The following is a 24,270-nucleotide window of genomic DNA, read 5'->3' on the forward strand; positions in this document are numbered from 1 at the left end:
CATCAGGTCTGCCCTGAAGAAGTGAAATTCAACGTCTATGAAACGTGACGCGAAATGCAACACATATGCGGCTGCTCCGAAAAAAAGCCAATAATATGAGACACATTTGTCGAAGACGACGTTATATTCGATAATAAAAATTGTGATAAATGATTTTTGTAAAATTACAAATCCCTGGAGGAAATTTACTATATTTATAATAAGTTCGTTCTCCCGTTTGATTAAATTCACAAACTTCGAAGATTTCGGTGATTTTCGCAGATTTTTTTCAAGAAAATCAACCTCTTCTATTCCATTTAAACTTTAATTTGATACTTTACAGATAAGATTATTTAAAAAAGAAAAGAGATTAGGACTTCCATATTCTTGCCTACACTTTCTTCAAATGGAATTGAAAGTTTCAAATAGAAAAGTTCTATGATGGAGAGATTTCGAGTACAATTTTCGATTAAAGTCGTGAAAAATTTCGAGTAGATAGCAAATGCATCACTCTTGCGAAATCTATCATCTTTCGCGTAAAACAAATCAATATATTTATTTACTATTATTATTATGGACTAAGATCTTGTCCTCCAACTTTCCAGCATTGCGAACGTATAAAAGGTCTTGATATCAGAAGTGCATAAACGAGAGAAGCATAATAAATAATAGAAAATTTCATAGGAGTGACAGACGTAATAAAAATGGTAGCGGCTGTTGGCGTGATTCATATTCAAGAAGATGCTTTTAAAACGTCAAAGTTTCCAACTTTTAGTTCCTACGATATTAAGTTGAACTGCGGTGGAGGAAAGAGAAGGATTACTTTCCGGCGAAGTATGATACTGTAGGTTCGCAAATATCATGAAAAAGAAAAAATTCCTTCATTAAATCTACTGTAAGCGAAAGTGTCATTCTGAAGCGGTCATAACGTCAAGAAAATTGATTTCTATAATTCGAATTATTTCAATAAAATTATATGAACTTATTGTCCATAGCGAAAATGTTATAAAATTACGCATGCATTTCTCGAAACAATTATAAATAATGCAATTCCATTAGTTGAACTCGAAACAATAATAAACACTGAATTGATTCAATTTAGTACACCTGAATATATATTAAGATTGAAGAAATTTTGTTGCAGATTAATTTTCCCTTCGAATTAAGAACTTGCGTATAACTTGTCAGTAGAAATAACGCGATTCGACTTTATACTGTTAATCCGAAGCATTTTAATCCACGACTAATAATCTACTTTCCTCGTCTTCATAATTTCAAGACAAAAGACAAGGAGGACGAAAGAATAGATAGGACAATTAGCTGATTTCCAAGTGTTTTAATCTACTTATAGAGTTACTGTTATACAAGAGTACCTAATAAATTCAATTTGTTAGCCCTAGTAACTTATGTCTTGTAATTTGTAAACTTTTTCTAATAAGACTAGTTCAGTCGTGCAAGAAAGTCAAGAAAGTAAGGGAAAAGATCATAGCTCGCCACGAAAAACTTGGATAAAAAGAGCATGAAACACCAAGTAAGTGGAATGCACCAAGTTACCCGCCATACTTCGCCAGATGTTGCAGAATAGGTGATTTATGGTTTAAAAGTGTTAGAAAATTCATGTAATGAAAACTCAGTGAAGAATAACGTAGAATATCACACGGCTGAAGTTACTCAGCAGCACAAACGAAAGCTTTTATCTTAATGGAATATATAAATACTTGACATGGTGGCGAAATGGGCTTCCAGATCTGTTTTCACGATCAATAAACGTATCAAGGCATTTCTTATTCAGCTAACTGAACTTCACACGGTGATATCTCTATGTTTCCTTCTTCAGTGCAATATTTATTCGAATATCAGGTTGTTTGTTCTCGTTTCGTTTCGTTCCGCCTTTCTTTTCCTATTATTCCTCTAAAACGATACATTTGTGCATTTTCTAAAAGATTTAAGTCCATTAAAATAATCAAAAACCTAGGAATTCTTTCTATTCTTTACACGCGATCAAAATAAAGACGATTTCCTATAATTCTAACTAATTCTTCGTTTCTGAAGCCGAAAGTTTGTCAATTTTTTCAAAAGTTCGAACGAACTTATTACGTTTGTGAGATGTGTAATTGGATCTACTTTGGTAAGTAAAACAATTTTAGTGAAAATTCGTTCGGATGAATGTTGTACGATTCAGAGGAAGCCACGTGGTTTTCAATTTTGTATTGTCATCAGTTTCTTAAAATTTCAAGATCATCTACAATTTTTTAGGTACAGATCGAATTCTTTTGTGGAACTATTGGATAATATTAAAGGGGCAATTTAGCTGTGTGTATTAAAATGGTCATTAAAGGGGACTTTTAAAGTGCAATCGATCAGTGGTCCCTTTGAAAGTATACAGTATCCATCTGTACCAATCTTCACTAAATTTATTACTACATCGGAATACTTGTAGAAATTCATATTCTTGTGGATATAATTAAACAAAATAAAATGCAAATAGAAACTGCGGCAATTAAACATTATACCGAGTACGTTATTTCGGTATATTGTGCATGTATGCATTGTAAATATTTACCATACATGCACAATAATTATTACGTTAAATTTTCCATAAATACACAATGATTATTACGTAGCAGTAATCATCCAAAATACTCCAATTACATATTTCATGTAATTTATACTAAAATGTAATATGAAAAAATTCCATTTAATTTAATAATTTAACAGCGTGTCAAAAAAGTCTGTCAATCTTCACAGAATCGCTTAATTTCGCGAAAGAAAAATTATTTCATTGCCTAAAGAAGACGGTCGTTTGAATAATTGTTAAAAATTGGAAAGAGATGATCGACGAGGCCGAAAGACTGACTCGTGATGTACTTCTAACACTTTCAAACGGGCCCTTCTATTCTACGACCCTTTTTTTAGAATTTCCATGTGTGGCTTCGGCGTTGGTCCACTTTAGTACGTTATTATCACTTTGTTTCTATTTTTTTTTCTTACTATTATTTTTTTCCTCCCGTTTCGTTTACTTCATTTTATTTCGGTCGCGTCGATCTACAATTGAAAAATCGAAGCTTAGCTTATCCGAGGATCGTATATCGTCGAAATCGAGCGCAATACGCGTGCAATGAAATGTCAACGTCGGAAATTACAGCCAGTTTGTCGGCTAATTTCGTTGATTTCACTCGTTAATCTCGCTTTACCGGGATGATCGTTGTGCCTGCTATCGCTAGAAATGTCTGAAGTACACTACCTCTTCCCTAATTATACCGATCTCAGCGTTGTCTGGATTTCTGAGCTTGTTATACCTTAACTTACGATCGATTATCCTAATCGAATTTCGAGAGGAAACATCGAGCTGTAACGACGAAGCGCGTTAAAAACACTTGTACATGGAAATAATTGCATCTTGTGCAATAGAATGCTCCGTTTTTAAACATAGTTGAGATTTTCTTGCCCTCTCTGATAAAACGTAACGATGAGAATTAAATTAACCCAAAGCTAATCTCGAAGACGACCTAAACCGAACTCTACGAGAGAAACTAAATTTGTCGACGATTAAAAGATCAAAGATGGTACTTCTATATAACGATTCAAACATTTTTCGAATAAATCTTCCCATAAAGAAATCTTCTATAAGATAATCGCAATTATATACGTTAAAATACACTCGATTTACAATATTTCTGATCTTTTCACGTACAAGTGTCTTTTAATACGAAGAAAGCCACTTCAAAGTACCTTTTTCGAAATGGATTTCTCTTAACTACCTTCAACGAAGATCGTATACATACACCATGAGGGAATATGAAAGGATTACTAAAGGCTAAAAAAAAAAAAAAAAAAAAAAGGGTAGAGGAAATTGTGCTAGGAGCACAAGTATTCAAGGGACAGTAATCTATGAAGATACATGGAAACTTGAGTATCCTCGGTTCCCGTGATACTTTCACGTAGCTTCAAGGAACATTGTTCATTTCTTGCCTGTGCCTCCATTCACTTTTTGCTTTGAAAAGCTCGGAGAGTCCGCCTTTTTTTCTTCGCGCGACATATGACCGGAAAGAGTCGCCATGAGAACGAAGAATCGCGTGTCGAGCTTCTTTCATTCGAACCAGACCGAATCTAACTTGCTTAGATTCAATTTACTATACTTTCCCTTTGTACCAAAAACTTGCCTTCCTTGTTCGCTCTACAAAAGTTATTTCGCTCGAGAATCTCTCTTTAAGCACCATTTTTTATCATACTGAGCACCATTTTATCATACATCAATCCTTAGCTAGTAGTATCGTTGGATTAGGATAAGCAGTTAACTTTAAGCTATTGTAATTTTACTTAACGTTCTATATTTTACGCGTTCTATATTTTACTATAATTTACACGATATTTATCGCGGATACAGAGTGGAAAATATTAAGTAAAATTTATACAGCTTAAAGTTAAACGTCCTAATCTAAATTTTCGTAGTTATCTGCAATACGATGATAGTCGAGGGTCCAAGAGATATGAAACTTTGCTTATTTTTTAAGGAATCAGCTGTCAAGTAATTTAAGAAGTAAAATAAGAGAAAAAAGACGTATACGTATTCGCAGCTAAAAAGTTAACGAATAATTTTAATAAATTTAAACGATGTCACTAAAACACTAAATATAGTAAATATTTAAAGAAAATCTAGCTATGTCTGAAAATTATTTTCGAATAGAAATATTTCAATTACAAGTGAAATTTGTTACAGAAGAACGTAGGAATGTCTTCGGTAGTACGAGAAATCGATCGAAAGAGAGCCAGTGAAAATATTTCGCGAGCATTATTGGAACGAGAATTCTAGAACAACGGGGCAGTTGCATATATTGAACGCATTACATCTGGAGAGTTCGCAATTAAATTTTCTGTAGCGCCGATAACGTAGCAAATATTATTCTTTTCGCAGTACCAGCGATACGAAATGCCAATCGTATAAAATGAAAGCGCGGCTATTTTTGGAAAACTGAGAAAATCTAGACAAAGGACGAAAGAAAACGAATTCTCTTCATTCACAGAAATTTTATAATTCTACAGAGTGACCCGTTTCAATCTGTACCCCAAGTGTGGCTATGCTTCGAAAAGTACGTGTATCCTCTTTTTTTTTATCTTTCATTTCGTGTTTTTGTATATTTTGTAGGAATAAAAATTGAATTTGTGAAGATTTAAGGAGGTCGAGGAGGACGCTAGAGTCACGCAGAGAAAAATCCGTAAATAGCCTCGTGCAGGATATTTAAGCCGGTTAAACTCTTTTTCCAGTCTGCCTTTTGAGATTATGGCTCGATGACCATATACGTTTCTTCAAAGATGCTTTTCGTCGAATTACCTGTAATTACTTCTTCATATAACTCAGAAGTGTTTTATTGGTCAAATACTGGACAGAGTATAAAAGACGTGCAACCGAGCATAATACAAGTCCTATTCATATTCTGCTTTTTAACATTTTTATAATTGAAAGACGCTCTCCTTCAAATCACACACTGATAATTACTTCTGAAAATATTTCAGGAATTTTGTTATTTCTATAGAATAGAAAAATCACTTAAGGCTGTGGTTCAAATTTTATTCAAGACCTTCAATATTCTAATATTTTGCGAAGCCTGTAAGAACTTCAAAGTAATTTCGTATTACTCAAAATTTGATAGAAGAACAGTATAGCAGAACAAGAAGAAAAATATATTTACAATTAATTAATACTATTTACTTTTTTTTACTTTGTATTATCTCCTGTCCTCAATTTATATTACTTTTTTCTCAATATTCCAATTCCTCGTAGAGCCCCTAGGAGCTCTGAAGCAATTTTGTGTTCCTTTAAATTCAACGGTAGAATATTAAAGAAGCTTGTCTTTTATTTCCATGAATTATTCAGTAAATAATATGTAATCCATAGAATTGTTTCATCAAAGTCTCAAATCTTACACTAAAAGTTTCACAAAAATTATATCATCGCCATGTTAAGCACACTCCCAACCATCTAATAAAAATAAAAATTCCATAATCACATTAAGAGAATCATAAGCAACTTTGAAATTTTTACTCCGGATTCGTCCATCGATTTTTGCCCATAAAATTCTAATAGCATCTGCCATCTCCTCGAATTCCTCCTTCAATGTTCCATCCTTTATGTCTGCGTACTTTCCAAACAACACATCTGCATTGATATTTTAAAACGGGACACTCCGTATGTTACGCCGGTCGAATTGAATAGCATAAATCTTAACACGTTTACATAAAAATGTACGTACATCCATTGTCTCGATTATCTATTATAGTCGAATCTATCGAATAAGCAACGTCAACTGCTTTTTATCTGTTATAAAAACGGGCAGAAAAATTGCATTATTGCAATACTATTCAACAATCGTTTTAAAAAGGATCCAATTGCAATATTCCTGACGCCTGCACTATGTAATTTCTTCGAAACCATCGTATCTATCCTCTTGAGACGATAATAATCCTATACGTTACGTTTGGTTGGGGTTATTTAAAAAAGTATATCTCAATGAAATTCCTAAATGAAAAGAATTTACGAAAATGGACATCTAATTTTTGTATATTAAACTGAACATATAACAAATAACATACAAAGAATTAGAAATATGAAAATAGAGATTACAGGAGAAAAACTTAATTATATCTATAGCTAACATTTTTATCTTTTCTTCTGGAGTAGTGATATTAAAACAATAAGACAATTTTATTTACACATTTGCAAACGTGAATGAGTGAATGATATTTCTTCTATTCTCTTGAATATTCTAAAAACTTCTTAAAATAGAAAATTCCGAGGAAGAGTTGAAGAGAAATCTAATCAAAAACTATAATCGACTTCCTATAATAAATGAAATTCTAAATAAAAAAATAGAATTATACTTAAAATTAGTTCATCTATAATAACAAAACTGTGTCATATTAAGCAATCAAGTACAAGTTTGATAAAATAAACATCGGCATGATGGATAAATAACAAGGGACATTTTCTTTTAGCCCAACCATTGCGGATATATTTCTTAACTTCCCCTCGACCCAAACACTATCTAATACGTTCTATATTAGTTTCCGTGAACAAAAACAGGACACCCTGTGCAAGCAATCCGCGTATAAGCACTCACGGCCGCACGATGAATCATCACGTGGATCATAGTCGAGGCACGCGGCAGATTACAGCGAAATGGCGACGCTCATTCGAGCGCTTAGTCAACGTTATACGTTGGCTGTGTCAAGCCGTGACAGGCCAACATTCGAAGAGTTTCAGGGCTAAAATTGCGATCGAATTTCACGGAGACAGCGGAACCAACGCGGCGGAAACCGCGCCTTGCCGTGGATCGCACGGCTTAGAATGGAACTTCCGGACAAAGCGATGAATTACGACGAAGGCCCGCCCTCCACGACGGAATTCTCTTTCAGGACCACGGTAACTGATCATTTTCTTTGGCTCAGACTCCATTTGTCGAGCCTGAAGACGTTTTCCCTACTTTCAAGAGAGGGTCGCGAACGATTTGATCTGAATAAAATCTTGCAAACTTGAAGAACAGCCAAAAATATTAGATACGTATCTTTTTCTAGCTGAGGTAACTCAAGTTTAAAAGACGAGAACCACAAAGTTCGACTCTTTAAAAAATAACTCGAGTAGGTTAAAGTTAAGGTTTAGGTTAAGATTAAGGTCACAGGATAAAATTATTTAAAGTTGACATTAAGAGTAACGTTAATGATGCGATTGCATAGTCGACTTGCAGAGAGAATTTCTTATGATAACTGACGAGGTAATTATATGTATGTAGCAGTAGGTAAAAGAAATGTTAGATACAAGTGGTAAGGACAGTTCGCAGTCCTCCCTCGTTTCGTTAGTCGTCACTTGCTCTGCAACGAAGTGCAAGATCGGAGGAAAAGCTTTCCTCCAGTTTCGGTGAATCGATCTTTTTCTTTCTTCGGGGTGTTTCACGTGCTACCTTCACGCACCAGGGTAAAGGAGGTGAATTTGGAAGAATTTCGCGATCTCTGATCTGAATAGTAGGTTTAGTAACAGTAGATTAATGTATCTTTAATTACCAACACGGTATGTGAGGAGTGCAACGTTATACAGAATATTTGCTACATATAATGTACATAGTTGATCAAGTTAAAGAACGATTCTACGCGTAAATATTAAATGTCCAATGCTTAATTATACGAAGAATTGATTTTCAACATTTATTCGATACGTGAACACCAAATTGTGCGATAACTTCGAGTATCTCGATATTCTGCATTTTCAAAATCTCAGATGCGAATGAATTCTTTCCTTTAGATACTCTTTATCGTTGTATCATCTGAGAGAGTCTTCATTCTAATTGCTATAAATATTTCTGAATGCAAACATGGATGGAAACAAGATATACGTAAAATCAGTGTAAGGCTGGGCACGCAGGAATAAAGTTTCGAAATCGATTCTCTTGGAGATTAAGCTTCGATTAGAAAAATGTTTGTCTACATTTTCAATTTATTTTTGCACATAGAATCATCCCTTAGCTTCATATTATATCGTAGAGAATACTCTGTATATAGAGTAAAAGTGTGTTAATCTTGATTTAGTGTTTGAAAGTTCGAAACAAAGTTGCAACTAACTTGAAGGGATTCGGTGGAATTTAATGGCGTGTAATTCAAGTGCAAGTAATAGATTTTAGTAGTGGCGTAGAAGAAGCATGAACCTATCGTAGAAATATGCAATTTCAATTTGGTGGAATCGTTGGCGAAGTTTCGAAACACGGTTACAACGTAGTGGTTCTGATTATTATCTGTGATTTGAGTGTTGCTAATGGATCAGTATGGGATTAGTTTAGTACTAGTATAGTACTAATACGGCCCACGAGGTGTACAGTGTCGTGATAAAAGTATGTAACCGTGATTAAGTGTTTGAAGTTTCGACGCAAGGTTGCGACTGAATTTCCGGATAAAGTTCGTGAAGTGTAACGATCTATGATTTGAATATCATGGTGGCGGATTATACAAAGTAATATTATTCAAAGTGAAATGTTATACGATATCGTAGTAGAAGCATGTAATTTCTATTCGATGCTGGACGATACGAAATGAAATTATAATTAAACTTGAAAAATATTTTTAAAGAAGTTCGATGACCTATGATTCGAGCAATGTCGATATTCGTTGTTCGAATGCTTGAAATAAAATTATAATTACATTCAAGAATAGCCTTAAAAGAATCTGTTAACTGGCGATTTAAACACTGATAGCGTAATATATGAAAAATATTTCTACCGCGATAAAAGTGTGCATTAAGTACATAAATGAATTTTTAATAACTATTTAAAGTATAAATATTGTCCTGTTTTGTGGCAGTTTGAAAGGAGTATTACCTCTTTTCACGTTTACGTGACTTAATTAACTAACGAAGACCTACGTATTTTTATACAACGTGATCCATACATAAAATTCAAATCTTGTTTGAAGATGCATAAAATTAAATTAAAAACCTATAATTTCCTATGTTTGATATTAAAATAATCCTAAACGCCATTCCATTTAAATATGTGATTATGTTTAATAGCATATGACAATGTACGGTTTGTACGTCAGTCGTGAATGATTTTTATTTACGACGGTGTTTATGGAATTATTTATTTTACAAAAGAAAAAGAAAAATTATTAATCGTATTAGTACCAGGCAAGATTTCTCGTGGAAAGGAACGCGCGTTAGAATTTTTCCGCCAAAAGCTTTCTAACTTTCGAAAACTCGTACGATTCGTCTGCATTTAGGGTGACTAGAGTGTTTGTTGAACTGATTTACGACGTTTACGTATTCGAGTGAAACATTATCGCTGGCTGACAAGTTCTCTAAGTTCGCTTACGTGTGTTTGGAAGATTCTAACGGGATTATTTTATCTGTTAGCGAAGTTGTTACAAAAAGACGGAAGTGTCACTGCCATTTCGCACGGTTCCACTAATTGTGAAAGTTTCTATACAGACGTCACGACGCAAAAAAGGCGGCGGTGGGTCTCATTATTAAAATTAACACTGAAATTAGTTGCTGTAATCGCTATAATTAATCAAAGCTGTAAAACTGATAATTTGCTACGAGGAGAGTGAATCCGTGTGAAACAGACTTTATAATTATTACGAACTGCATTCATTTGTAATTTTAAATATGGGAAAGTTCTTATAATTGCAGCGAAAAAAAATGACGTAGGAAAGTGACATTTACAAAACGTAGAGAACATGAGAGAAACCTGAAAAGTCCATTTTTGTTGATTCTTTATTCTGATGCCACTTGATGGCTAATATAATTGAATAGCGAAAGAGACAACTTTTAAAGTCGTTCGCGACAGGCTGATGGACTTATTATAATTTTAAAACTACTGTTTCATACTTTTCCAAGAATCAGACTTCTCTTTTAAAACTTGATGAAAAGATCACACAAAATCGAGATGATTTTAAGAATAAAATGAGAAAAAATGTTCAGTCCTAAAAAAGAAAAAAAAATCACAACAGAACAAAGTTGTAAATTGAAAAATGATTTATTCTCGGAATAACCCAAATCCACCACGATCTTTCTTCAAGCCACTTTCAACCCTTATCAAATATTCGATCATTCATTCTTTATAAATAACACTTTTCTCCGGCCTATCTGTTATACAATATTCGCAAAAAGAATTCTCAATTTCCCCTCGAGGCTTCGATATCTCTGTAGCAGTGCTTAATCACGAGACCTCTAATATTTTACTAAAATCTTGTGGATTAATTTCGTTCATAGCGAAACTCGATATGTATGTTCAATTTCATATTGCGGCGAAGAGGATTTACGTGTTCGTAAGCGTACGTTTCCCCCTTTATGCGGCACGTTCTATCGGAATTTCATCTTTCCCAGGTTGCATCGTTCTGGAGGATACATTCGCAGAAATATCGCCAAGCTTCACGAGGGAACCGATAAATTACTCTTATCGGACACACGAGTTTTTCGCGGTCATCTAATCGACGCAAACGAAAGAAAAACTCGATTACCCGAGCTTAACTTCAGCCGCGAAACGTTGGACGAGCAAAAAAGTACCGACCCAGCCTTCTTCCCTCTCTGCATTCGTTCCCGCGAGTAAGATCGCAGATAGAAATTACATCCACGACTTTGATAACGAAATCACGCGATAATAACGACGTTCCACCGATATGAGATTTCATCTAGCGGAGTGTGCTGCACGAAACGTTGAAAAAGGTTCGTAAGACGAGCGGAGAATGTGAATTTTCGGCTTTCCAGATTTATTAAAATTCCACTCGCCTTTAAGAGAGTTAGAAACTGTTTGAAAAAATTCGACAGATATGAAATTGTACGATATATGTGTTGTGCAGGTATGTAAGAATTTGTGGTTTAACGTAAAATTGAAATTTTAATGATCACGTAATGATACATTGAGGATAATTAACGGTCTCGTTCCTTTGAATCAGGTTGTTTGATTTTACAGTATTTAATTTTAATTTGCTGTACTTTGTATTTTACGAGACAAATGCTATTAATATTCTTCGTTACATGAAATACGAAATACAAATTAAAAGGAAATATTCTAAAATTAAGTGGCTTATGTCAATTCAATCTTTTGTCCATCTCGATAACGACTCAACGATATCAATTTAATTCACCTTTTGCTGCTACTAAAACAGTTATCTAAAACAGATTCTAAATGTAATATCATAGAGAACTTCTATGTGAGTGTGATATTCCGCTGTTCCTATAGCCGTACCTACTCTAAAGACACGAGAAAACGACTTAAAAGAGAAGCAAGAGAGACAGAGAGATGAAAAGAAGAAGCTCCCTCTTCCAGGAAATATTTTTTGCACTTCATTTATGGTCAGCGATCCGACATTAAATCAGTCGACCGATAGCAAAATGCACAGGCTAACGTGCAGAAATTTTCCTACCTGAAGTTAACACGAAAAAGACACGATAAAACGTCGACCAGCAATTGAACTATAATAATAACAGAATAATGAAACAATTTAACCAAACGCCAAAGAATTGAAATAAAGGGGAGGCTTTACGAAAATCAATAAAACTACCCTGAAAAATGAAGGTAGAAAGAAATATTTTACACATAAATAAAATTTCTTAGAAATTTAACACGACAAACTTAACATTATTTAATTGGTCATAGTGAAAGTATCGTAAAAGAAGCCTCGATACTTAACCAAAATCTGAGTAATTTAACAATGAGTAATTATACAATGAGATAACTTCAAATTATAAAATCATCTTCTAAACATTTAAATCCAATAACAGTAGTACTTTAATGTTTAAATGGAATTTTCAACAAATTAAAAACAACGATAAATTTAACGTTATTTAATTGGTTATAGAGGAAGTATGTAGTTGAAAACGAGCTTGTAAACGGTACAACCCCATAAATCTGGTCGATCGAACGAGCAGTAGTGGCATGCGTGCACCAGGGTGGCGCAGGTGCATGAATATGTCACGATTAATTCGCCACCGCGTACATAATTCGAAGACACACGGTACTACCGCTGTGACACCGATCGAAGATTGAGTTTCAAACGCGGGCCAGCGATACATGCACTGTGTGCGTAAATTTTGCCCGATCGGTCGCAAAGCACAAAGCACCTTCCAACAGCTTTCATTGCGAACGATATCCGAAAGCCTTGCGTTCCCTTCCACGGTTATTAAATTCTTGCTCTGATGAAAATTAACGGAGACAGAATTAAACGTGCAGCTTCTACTCTGCAGTGAATTTGAGTTTTTCTTTTATATCGAAAATCGTTTCCTCTAACAATTTTCGATGATTAATTTTTGACGATTAATTTCTGACGATGGGAAACCTCACCGCGGCCTTTGAATTCGATGGAATATTTTTCTAAAATAATTGGGTTCTCGGTTTTCAATTTTACAACACTGATACATTTTAACATTCAACCAAAATTGGTAATGGCACCTTTAATGGTCGCTCCTGGTTTCAATAAAATGTTTTTGTTAAATAATTGGACTTCACGATCTCGATCCTGTACCATTGTATTTGATTGTTTTAGACAATTTATAAAGTAACTAATCGGTGATGAGTGTATTTTAATGATCGTAATGATGACGCGAAACGCGGCGATCGCTTTCGGATTTGATGGGACATTTTTATGAAATTCCAGATCAAATCCTCGATTTTGTGGGATTATTTTCAGATATTTTAGAATGTTGGAAAAATTATTAAATAGTAGTGAGTGTATATATCATGTGAGTGTTTTTAATTTTGTAGTATTGTTTCCATAGTATTTAAAAAATTGCGAAATCATACGGACGATGATGGACGTAGTTTAGCGATTAAGATGATTATGGGAAATATGGCGATTGTTTGTGAATAGTTGGGTTTTCGATAGTGCAGCATTGTTTTGGTATTCTTGTAGAATTTGACAAAATGGAAAATATATAAAACGGCTTAAAAAGTAAAATAATTTTTCAATCATTAACATAACCGACAATCATTCATAATAATTGATGTGATTTCGTTTAGCTTCCTGAATTGAAACAGCTTGTTGAATGTGACTGAAAAGGTAATAAACGTTTCCATAATTAAATGTTATTAAACTATCTTATGCAGAGAATTTACATGGATACAAACTTGGTCTCTGTTTTATTTACGAAATGTGTGACAATTCATTATTAAAGTTTATATTATAATAAACAATTGTGCGAGATCGCGGAAATGCTCGAACGTTTACAATGGAGGATTACGATGAACAAATTGTGCATAATTGGTACATGATACATACTGAAGATTTCAAAACGCTTAGAATCAAACAATTTTCCTAAATTTTGATTAATTTGATTAGAATCAATTTTTTTTACATTGTATTATCTTGAGCATTATTTCTCCGAATTACTCATATCACGATCGTATCATACAAATATGTACATTGTTTTAAATTAATATTCCATTTCTCCCTTATCTTTATTTAATCAATATTATATATTTAATCAATATTATATATTTAATACAATTTTTCCTTCCGTATTTTCATATTTCGTACTTTACTCTCTCTAAACAATTGAATGGCAGAGAGAACAAGAAATTATCACCGATCTTGAACATTTGTACGAGTTTTCGTACTTTGGCTAGAAGATCGATCGATTACATCCAAATTGATAGTTCAATTTCTTAGTATTTCATTAGCGTCTTAATCTGTCTTTAGTTTGCACTTTCTAATCAACCGACGAGATGATGTTGTAAAATTACAAACATGATTGCCATTGTACATGTATCCTCCTTCACAAAATTAATTCTCGCCGATACTTTAAATCGATTTTCTAAATGATTACTTCAATTCTTTCTTAACCAACAAAATAATGTCATCATAAAATTACTATACTACATTGATATTATAACGTATTATATACAAATTTATTACCCTCCTTCCTATAATTAATTAGCAAGAATATTTTAAGAACATTGATATAAATTACATCCCTGAATGATTGAATGACACAGAGATAATCAGAAATTAACATCAACATTCGACACAGCCTCTCGTAATCATAAAATGGTCAGTACATCGGTCGACCATCCCAAAGTTAGTATTTCGATTTAGCAAGTAAACAGCATCCCAAAATTTACCAGGCATTAATATCGCTATGCACACGATTATTACCATCATTTCGAAACAGACGATCAAACACCAATAAAGTCCAATTGAGTGATCAATTGACTCGATTGCGGTTATTTATGCATCTGTGAGCGATTGCAAGGTGGAAAAATTTACAAAATACACATAATATATCCAGCTGTATAATACATACATATATATAAAATATGCAGAAAAATATATAATAAATTGCTGGCTATAATATTCGATAGGCGAAACGAGCTTCTATTTAATATTCAAAGTATTTTCATCTTCCATCGTTGTATTTATAAAAGTACCGAATTGCATAAACGTTCGCAATTTAAACTGCGGGTTCTTATGCAATTACAGGAGTCTTGAAGGTGAATAATTCACAAAATCCGCACAATATGCAAAAATATATAAAATATTCAAAGCACGATGCTCTTTATAATATTTCGTAAATAAAACAATTTTCCCCAGTTCCACTTTCCCAATCGTATCGATCAAAATATGAATGCATCGATATCCGCAGTCTGCTTATAACATTTCGATACAACTCGAGCATCTTGTTGTTCATTATAATCCGAGGAACGTTCGAGCACTCACGGGATCCAGTATACACCGAGACAGAATAGAAAAGGTTCGCCCCGTAATGCAGCTTTAAACGATCGTTTACTCTCGTGTGGGCCATTTCATACAATTTGCGAGGAGGCTGGCAAAAATAAAGTTCGAAGACCCGGACCCTGGTGCTCGTAAAGCCTCATATCGCGTGTTTTATCCACCGCCATTAAGTTTGTCCAACGAAGTCGGTAAATTTTTACGGGCGGCGATTAAGACGAAGAAGTAAATCGTACTCGAACTATTCTGTTCTTCTGCTCTTCTCCTCCATTAGTTCTGTCTCGATGGACCTAACCTGACGTCAATATCGAAACCCATTATCCAGGCTCCAAATGAAATTATTGACCCATTTTGGGAATTCAGCTAACTACGAGCCTCAAAGCGACCACTGCGCTGTCTACGAGCGCGCGCCCTGTCCACACGTCACTAGGTCTACGCGAATTAGCCCGCCAATTCGCGAGAATCTTCTTCGATTCCAAAATTTGCGTATGATTATGGTCGAAAACCGTTGCGTTTATGTAACAAGAAGGTGTATGTCGGTGATTAGTAAGCTGATTGATGGTGATGATCGAACGTTAATGACGTTATGGGTATGATAAGATTTAGGTTGATCGATTCTACATCGGCTGAAGCTGAGAAATGGAGAATCGATGAAAAGTTCATACGTGAAACATATGAAAATGGAAGGTTCTCTTGTTTTTTAATAATGATGTTATTCTAGCTTCTTGTCTTATAGTTTAACGCATTCGCTGTTAGTAACATACGTACATTGATTTTGATATTTAAATAATTTTATCGACACAACTGTTACATTAGCGTGTCCATGTGTTCCAATAAAATAATTAAGAGAGGTAAATGAATCTGTGAATAATCAGAAAATAAATAATTTAATAATAAATTTGTAATGGAGGAAAGAATGCTTATCTTAAGGATGAATATTTTAATAACAGCAAATGTGTTAATTGTGGCTGTGTCTTTTCTTTTGAAGCTGGGTATCGAAGAATACCTAATTTGTATTTGGTAACTCTTATTCTTCTATTCTATCAATTACAACGAAAATTAGAATTAAGCTTAGCTTTTATCCTGAGTATTTGTACTATTCGAATGATTACCTCCTCCAACAATGTAAATGAGTATCCTAAAATAAGAATTCGAAAGAATTTCATATGGTTACAATATTTCGATTGTTATGTCACAATATCTCGATGTATATGTGTCATGTTTTTTGGAATAAAAAATTATATCGCTTCGAAATAATCGGTTTATGGACTTCCAATACGTCCAATAAGAAATATTTTCGGACCATCCTATTTGATACCCCATATTTCGACATACAGTCGTCATTGAAATTCCTCCTCCTTTGAAGAGAGAAAAAGGATCGATCAAAACTTCACCATCTTCCTTCAACTTCCCCAAAATTTACGTGACCACAACCACATCTTACCATACCCATAAAAAGCACATTAAACCACCCACACAAAGAAAACCCCTTACTACATCTCAAACTGCATAATCAGTTGTTCTTTCAAAATCCTCTATTCTAAGTTTCCACCACCTATATGCCTCAACCAACCATTGAACGAGCCCGCGAATTAGCCCGCTAATTCACGAGAATCCTTCGAACCGGAAGCTCGAATCCACGATGGAACTACGCCCGAATATTGTCGCGTCCCTATGACGACGATTAAGTGTTGATCGAGTTAACGAGCGAATTATAGCTCACAGACGAACAATGTGTGCGTGATCTAATTCGAGCGTAATTCCACATGGTGTACTCTCCAATTTCGCTCAATTACTGTTTCCTTCCGGTTTATCCTTCAGCTTATGAAAACTTCGATAATTATTCAGAACAGGATGCACCTGATCGATCTCGATCATCTTCAAATATACTGTCGAAATGAACATTTACAGTATCGTTTCCTATGCACATAACTGCCGGTCAGTTTTATCTTTCAAGATATAAACCAACTTACGTTTAATAGTATGCACGTTTGTAGTATGTAAACACAGTTTAGCTTTGTTAACGAGATTGCTTATATTGATTACAATTTCGAGCAACTAAAAATAAGAGTAAAGCGTTAGAACCGAAAACAATTCCTGCGTTGGAATTATTTCGGAATCTCTCTATTAATCCAGTCCAATCTATAACTCAATGACATATTACCTCTCTTACGTATATCAAAAAATGAGTATCGTCAACACGTTAAGTTTAGATCGAGCTATATAAAGATGCCCATCTATGTCACAACGTAGCGTAATCCTAACTTGCAATCAACTGAAATCCATTGCGAACGTCTCAGAAACTAAATCCAAGGGACGTTACATACGCAGGAAAAGATTACTCACGATACGGACCTTGACGATTTTCGATGTTATATTCCGAATAATTATCAAAACTTCTCTTGTACGAAACGTCGACGTCCTCTAGATAGCAATGACAAAACGAAAGAAAAATTAAAAAAAGAGTCGAGAAAAAAAAGACGTCGACGCAATCGGTAATCCGATTTAGGTTCATGGCACAGCCCTAGCTGCACCCCACGACATGTCGATATTTCGATGAACGTTTGGATTTACGGTCGAGTACCTTTATCGGTGGCGAAACCACGACATTATACGATATTACAGAACGGGGCGATATTCGATCGGCCGCACGCTGCTCGTAATGGCGGCGAACCATGGTTTAATGGCAAAAGGTGTTTTCTTTTGTGCATAAGGTGACGTTGTTCATACGGGTGGAAGCATTGTGTGGTTGTCGTTGATGTCCAGCAACGGTCGTCGGTTCTGCTGGACCAAGTCCTGGAGAATCCTGTAGGAGGGCCCGCGTACTAGTTGTTATCGCCTGGATGAACGGAAGTCTGCACTGGGCTATGCCAGGGTCACCACCCCTTCCGGTTCCGGGGACCAACAGTTATCCGACAGCCAACAGCCCACCACCACCGTCACGAAACCGATCAGCAGCGCTAAGAAGATGTACACTTCCGCCTTGCCTAAGGAATCTGCATCGGGACATCCAGTTTTCACGTTTTGTTTCGACTAGATCGATTTTTTATGAGAACACACACACACACACACATGCAGCATGTTGAAAATAAACGGGAACGAAAAGCGTGCACAGTGTGCCAGACTCTGCGAGAAGGTGAACGATCGACGTGCAAAATGTGGTCACGTGAAAAATGCCAAGATATGACAGAGATGAATTACGGTCGAGGTTTTGAATGGTCACTCGAAGCTTCCGGATGATTTATCGACGATACACGTTGAAAGCGAATCTTACGTGGATCGAAGCGAGCTGGGTGGAAGGTTTGACATTTTGCTCGATTGGAAGCTGTATCTTTCCGTGTGGCAATTTTTAATTGCATTTTGTGGTTCGTTGATTATTCGGTCAAAATATTATATCTTTTTTCGTACGATAGATTTCTGCAGGCTTTTCCTTTCTTTCGAATTACTGATCATTCCGAAAGTTACCGCAGTTCTGGTATATCTGGGCTTAGTGCTGTATGTTATTCGAAAGATATATTGATGGATTGTGATCTATTGATTGAACTAAAACATTGAGGAATATATTGTAAATATATTATTATTTTCATTTCGTGTACTTCGGAGAGCAAACATAAAAATGGAAAGCTGCATCAGATACAGGATATGCTATACAGAAAGTGCATCAATTGAATATTGAAGTTCTATCTCATCCGTTATATTTTTCTGATTTATTTCCAACAGATCTTCACTGTGAAATCCTGAATATTTCTTTACTCAGAGATGATTTAGGAAGCAAAAGGACATCGAAAATATCTTTAAACAGTTTATTCTCCATGAAGGTATTTTAAAGGTTGTGATACATCAACAAAAGTGTATTAAACATTCTAGAAATTATTTTAAATGAAAATGTTCGATTTTAATGAAGTTATAATCTTATAAAAAATAAACAGTCTAAAACTAACATAAACATCTATCATAATTCATTTTTATCGATGGCTATGAAGGCGCAACATATAAGTAGGCAAATAAACCTTCGTTAATGAAAACGATGAAAAATTGAGAAACTTTGCTCCGAATATAAACTGACTGTAATATCTACGATATAATATCCAGAAAAGTGAAAAGTGGTTTCCTATGTCACAAAGGACGCGAGTTCCGAAATTGTGGACAGTCGATAAAACAACTTTTCGACGCTCTTTTTCATTCGAGAAAGCCTGTAAAACAAATTGATATACAGCAGGGACAAAATATTATTTACACAATATCCTTTCTGAAATTAAACAACAGGCCATTTTTTATTGTCTAGAAATATTTTAACAGAACCGCGAGAAATTGACAAAATAAATCCATTGACAGAACAAAGTTAAAATGGAGACTAAACCATTAAACGTTTATTTCGAAAAATGAATATCTATAAATCTCCTTTCAATCTATCGATTGTAAAATATCAATTCGTTCTATAAGCGATTTGTAGATGTAAAAATATACCGAGTATGGTCTTCGACGTTTTAGTAAAGAAATTTTTATCAAAAAATCACCGTATTCTAAAAATCTACCTAAATCACAGAAGTTTTATATAGAGATGAAAAAATTACGATATGGAGAAGAATTACAGAAAAATTATAGAGGAAGTTAACAAACCAACGATTGACTATACAATATTTTTCTAGAATTCCATGTCCAACTTTTGATTAATAACAACAAAGCTTAGGAATCGACTTAACGAGGAAACAAATCGAAGATAACAGAGAGCATACATAAGAAACAGTTTGGAAAGTGTACTTTCCACGAGTTTAAAACTGGAAACTAAATTCACTGTGTGTACTCAGGTTCTCCACGCTCTAGTCGCGGTTGTTTCGTGTCTATCGCGAAGAAAAGTAAAATTTTAACTTGCAATGAAATATTCGCCTATATAGCTCAAGATACATCGATCTACGAGGAAATCTGAAAGTTAAATCAGAACCTAAGGTTCGCGAACGAAAACACGCGTACTGTTCATTCGTTTCATGAATTTTTCACGTTCCCTGCTGTACCATCTTCGACGCACAGTGAAACTGACAGAGATTCGAAAAAAGCGAATTTCACTTGCTGTAATCCTTTTAACTTTCGTTTCAATTTTTATCGAATTAAATATTTGACAAATAAATACACTCAAATCTAGTTTATACGAACGAGTGAATGCTCAGTTTCAAATGTACAAACTCGTATAGCGGATTCTTATCTGCCTATAGTATTATGGACAGCTAATTCGAGCTTATCGGGTTATAAAGTCGAGAAATTCTCGCAGTAATACGGTGAGAATTTGTTCGCGCTAATGAGCTACAAAGCTAACATGAGCAGCGTGAAAGTTATACGTAGACATTCAGTAACGCGATCAGTACAACTTTATGGACGACAATTACTGTTTGATGAACATTTATAGACCATGTACCGTATTTTTTATAAATGTGGGAAGATGCGCAATAAAACATAAATCTGTGAAATGAAATAGGAAATCATTTTCTCGCGGAAATGTGGAGGTTTAAATGGTACATGCTTCGTAATTAATATATTCGATATAACAATATATACATTTGTAAATAGGGATCACTCTGGTGGAATAAAACGCAATATACGAAATGAAATTCATTGAATTACTAAGTTATTTTAGATTTGGAATAAATAAATATTTTATATTTTATATTAATGCTATAAGTTGTTTCAATTATCTACACATATTCATGATCACCAGCATGGGAAAAATCGTGTAGGATCTAAAGCAATAATAAAGTAATTGCTCAGGATTCAGTATAAGTTACTAAAAATGTTCTTGACTAATCACAATAAAGACATGCCATATTAGAACCAAAAGATGGTTCATATGCAAAATGCTGTTTCTTGCATTCTAACAAGTACACATTTATTTAAAGAACATTTTACTATCAGATTTCCCTAATGTAGCTAGAACTTATGCATGCATAGTGAAACATTCCAGATTCCTGCAACGTTAAGACCACATCTCAACGACAATGCAAGGTGAGCTAATAAAAAGTGCTCTCAAATTTTAACATTTCTTGCTGAATACATCATATGCGACAGACAAGAGAAAGAACAAGAATGGAAAAAAGGCAAACGTCCGCACAGAATGACAAAATATTCCATATGAATATCGTTAAAGATCTACAAAAACCATTTCAAAGAATTCATTGACCAAACTATTCAGTAAATAAGGCAAACTCATGCAAAGAAACAGTGCATAGAAAATGCCAATCCTACAAAAACACTCGATCAACTTGATCTATCTAAAATTTCTCTACAAACTTTTCCAAATAAAACGTAGAAATAAAACATCAACTATATACAAACATCAACATTCGACAATATATATTAATTGGAAAAGAAATACAAATGAGATGTTGCGCTAAGGCAACGCTGAATCTCGATTAAAACAAACGTACAGAAGACATGCAGAACGGAAGGTTTACCTAGAGGTCCCTTCGACTTCCAGAGTCCCTTGATCAGCGTGGGGTCGCCGCGGCGCCAGTCGCGCCACCCTCGGCCCCGACGAGGCGGACCCGCGGGCCAACTTGGACGACCACCGGCGGCACCACCACCGGCCCCACCGCCGGTACTTCCTCCGGTCACACCGAAACCAACAGCGCCGCTTCCAACGGCGGCGCCGGTGCCAGGGCCAGAGGCACTGCTGCCAGCGGCGCCAAAAGTGCTGCTCGCGCCACTGCCAGCTGTGCCACCGCCGGGGCCCGGGGTGCTCGGCGAACCAGCCTGCGGCTGTACATGGCCCCCCGCCGCGCCGCCACCGCCCTGTGGCAACGGCAATCCCGCCGCTTTTTTTATCCAAAGCAGCGTGAAAAATCAACATACGCCGATCAAATTATTATTGTACACTTTTTGGGTTAGTATCTTTGCGATCGCCTTCGTATCGAGGGAGCAAGTTAAAAAGAGAGCTGTTGCGACGGTGTATACATCTGACGATTTTTACGATAGTTGGTGCTGGTTGATATTTGATTTGGTAATTGGCTATGAGATTTAATATGAAGTTTTATATGTAGGTAGTTTTGTATGATTAGGCGAAGGTACTTAATTCGTTGCTGTGAAAGTTAAATAATAATTTAATCTTTTTTGTTTGTTGAAAGAAACTGAGAAGATAATATGATTTTTTAATTCAGTCTGCTACTGTTACTTTGAACGATTGTTACGGGTTTAGCCATTAATTATCTTGGATTTAATAATTCAATTACTAAGATACACTATTTTTATTATATATCAAGTTTATACAGCGACTACAAAATGTATTTATATGCCATTGTATTGAATAGAATTGGATCCAAGTATATCAAAAATTGGTATCATTCAGTGGTACTTTCATGTGATTAATAGAATTTGATACTGTGAAGATGGAATGTAGAATCTGATAAAAGACACCTTCATTCATCTCCAACGTCCTTTTTTTCTTCTCACTCATCTTTATTTCTTGTCTACTCTTTCTTATCTATGACATTGAAATCTCTCAGAGTGTCAGAAATGTATTAGAGATTAAGGCAGTGAACAGCTAACGTTCATTTAAGTAGCTTAAGGAATGATAAGACAAGTGATGAAGTTGAGAAGTTACTCTAGCTGTTACTAGTGCATTTATTAACAATAGTATGTATATGTGTGTGCTTGAACTATTGATAAAGTCGATAATAATCGTTCTGGTGGTGAGATTTGGGATAAGTTTCTGAAACAATATGACACTTTGGAACTGTAAGCAACGTAAAGTGCAACTAACTAGTTAGTAAGAACCTGCTGAACTTTGAGAAGATCATTACGAGTACTACAGGGTAATGAGTACTCAAAGAGTATTTTGGATGTGGAACATTCAGTATTTGTATATCTTTCTGATTCAAACGAAAAGAAAAATGGAATTGGTTAACAGTAATGTAACTTTCATGTACAGTTAAATTGAAAAGATAAAAATGAGCAGAAATGTATCACCATAGATGTTAATAAAAAATAATGTTATAAATAGAACAAATAACTCGTAGAAGTGATTTTTATGTATACAAGTGTTACACGTGGTAAATTTCATAGCTTTGAGCTTTTGTAAAATATTCGAAACATACAAATTCGATTAAAAAATCGTAAAAAGATATGCGACATATTTTTTCACCAAGTTGAAGACGCTTTACAAAGTCGTTAGGTGTACACACCGTAATGAGGTAAATCGGGGGAGGAAAGTTGTTGGTAGATAGGATCGTGCTCCTTTAATCACTGCGAGGGCAGTTGATTTCGCTCCCAAGTAAATTTATTCGATAAAGAAAAGTTTCTCGCGAACGTAACTTGGATTTTCATACAAAGAGATCGTTATGCCTCGTTTGCCATGCCGATAAGTATAATCGCCGAATAAATTTACCGGGTCTCTAGAATCTCTCAGTGCCAGTTTATTTGCATGCAAAACCGCTAAGAAGATAAGAAAAAAATCTATTTTGCAGTGTTATAGAAATGAAATTCATTTCACCCGGAACGTTCGCACGTTTGTCACTGAAATTTTCACGGCACCGTTAATGCATACCTGTTGATGGTCACACAAAAACATTAATTTCATCATACCAAAATGTCGCAAAATATTGGAAGAAAAATAGATTTGCGTAATTTGGTATTCCTCTGTCAAAAATATACGCAATCGTATCGTATACCATTCCAAGTACGGTATCATATACTTTTTCTCGAGTGAAAAGTAAAATAACTCAACTGAAGCTTCATCGGTAAAAAAATTACTGCTATACAGTTTGCTTGTATATGAATCACATTAAATAAATAAAATCCATTACTTATAAATTAAAATTTATCGCCCTACATTCTAGTACACGTTTTTCTAACTTTTATATATAATTGTAAAAAATTCATCAAAGATAAAAATTCAGACTAATTTAAAAGCAACTATATTGCTATACGGTTCAGTGGAACTTAAAATATGGAAAATTTAGATTGGTTTCAGTTTTCCGCTTTATCCGTGTTCATAACAAAATTTCTACGCCCGATGCACTCTGTAACAGTAATTCCTTTCCTGAACTTCCTTATCGCGTAGACGCAGCGTACACGTAATTAATCCCAGAGGAACGAACT

At 34.9% G+C, this 24,270-nt stretch overlaps 1 protein-coding gene across 2 annotated transcripts in view; it reads right to left on the reverse strand.

Moving 5' to 3' along the window:
• Window positions 1-13,537: 13,537 nt before the first annotated feature.
• The window catches only part of LOC126920526 (uncharacterized), a 98,745-nt gene continuing 88,012 nt past the window's right edge, over window positions 13,538-24,270 (reverse strand). For both annotated transcript variants that reach the window (XM_050731069.1, XM_050731070.1), the window contains 2 exons: window positions 21,630-21,989; window positions 13,538-18,182 (listed from right to left, as the gene is read on the reverse strand). In XM_050731069.1, coding sequence (XP_050587026.1) covers window positions 18,052-18,182; window positions 21,630-21,989 — 491 coding nt within the window. In that variant the 3' untranslated portion in view covers window positions 13,538-18,051. The remainder of the gene's footprint in view (window positions 18,183-21,629; window positions 21,990-24,270) is intronic.

Source organism: Bombus affinis, chromosome 9 (assembly GCF_024516045.1).
Source record: "Bombus affinis isolate iyBomAffi1 chromosome 9, iyBomAffi1.2, whole genome shotgun sequence".
NCBI classification, from domain to species: Eukaryota; Metazoa; Arthropoda; class Insecta; order Hymenoptera; family Apidae; genus Bombus; species Bombus affinis.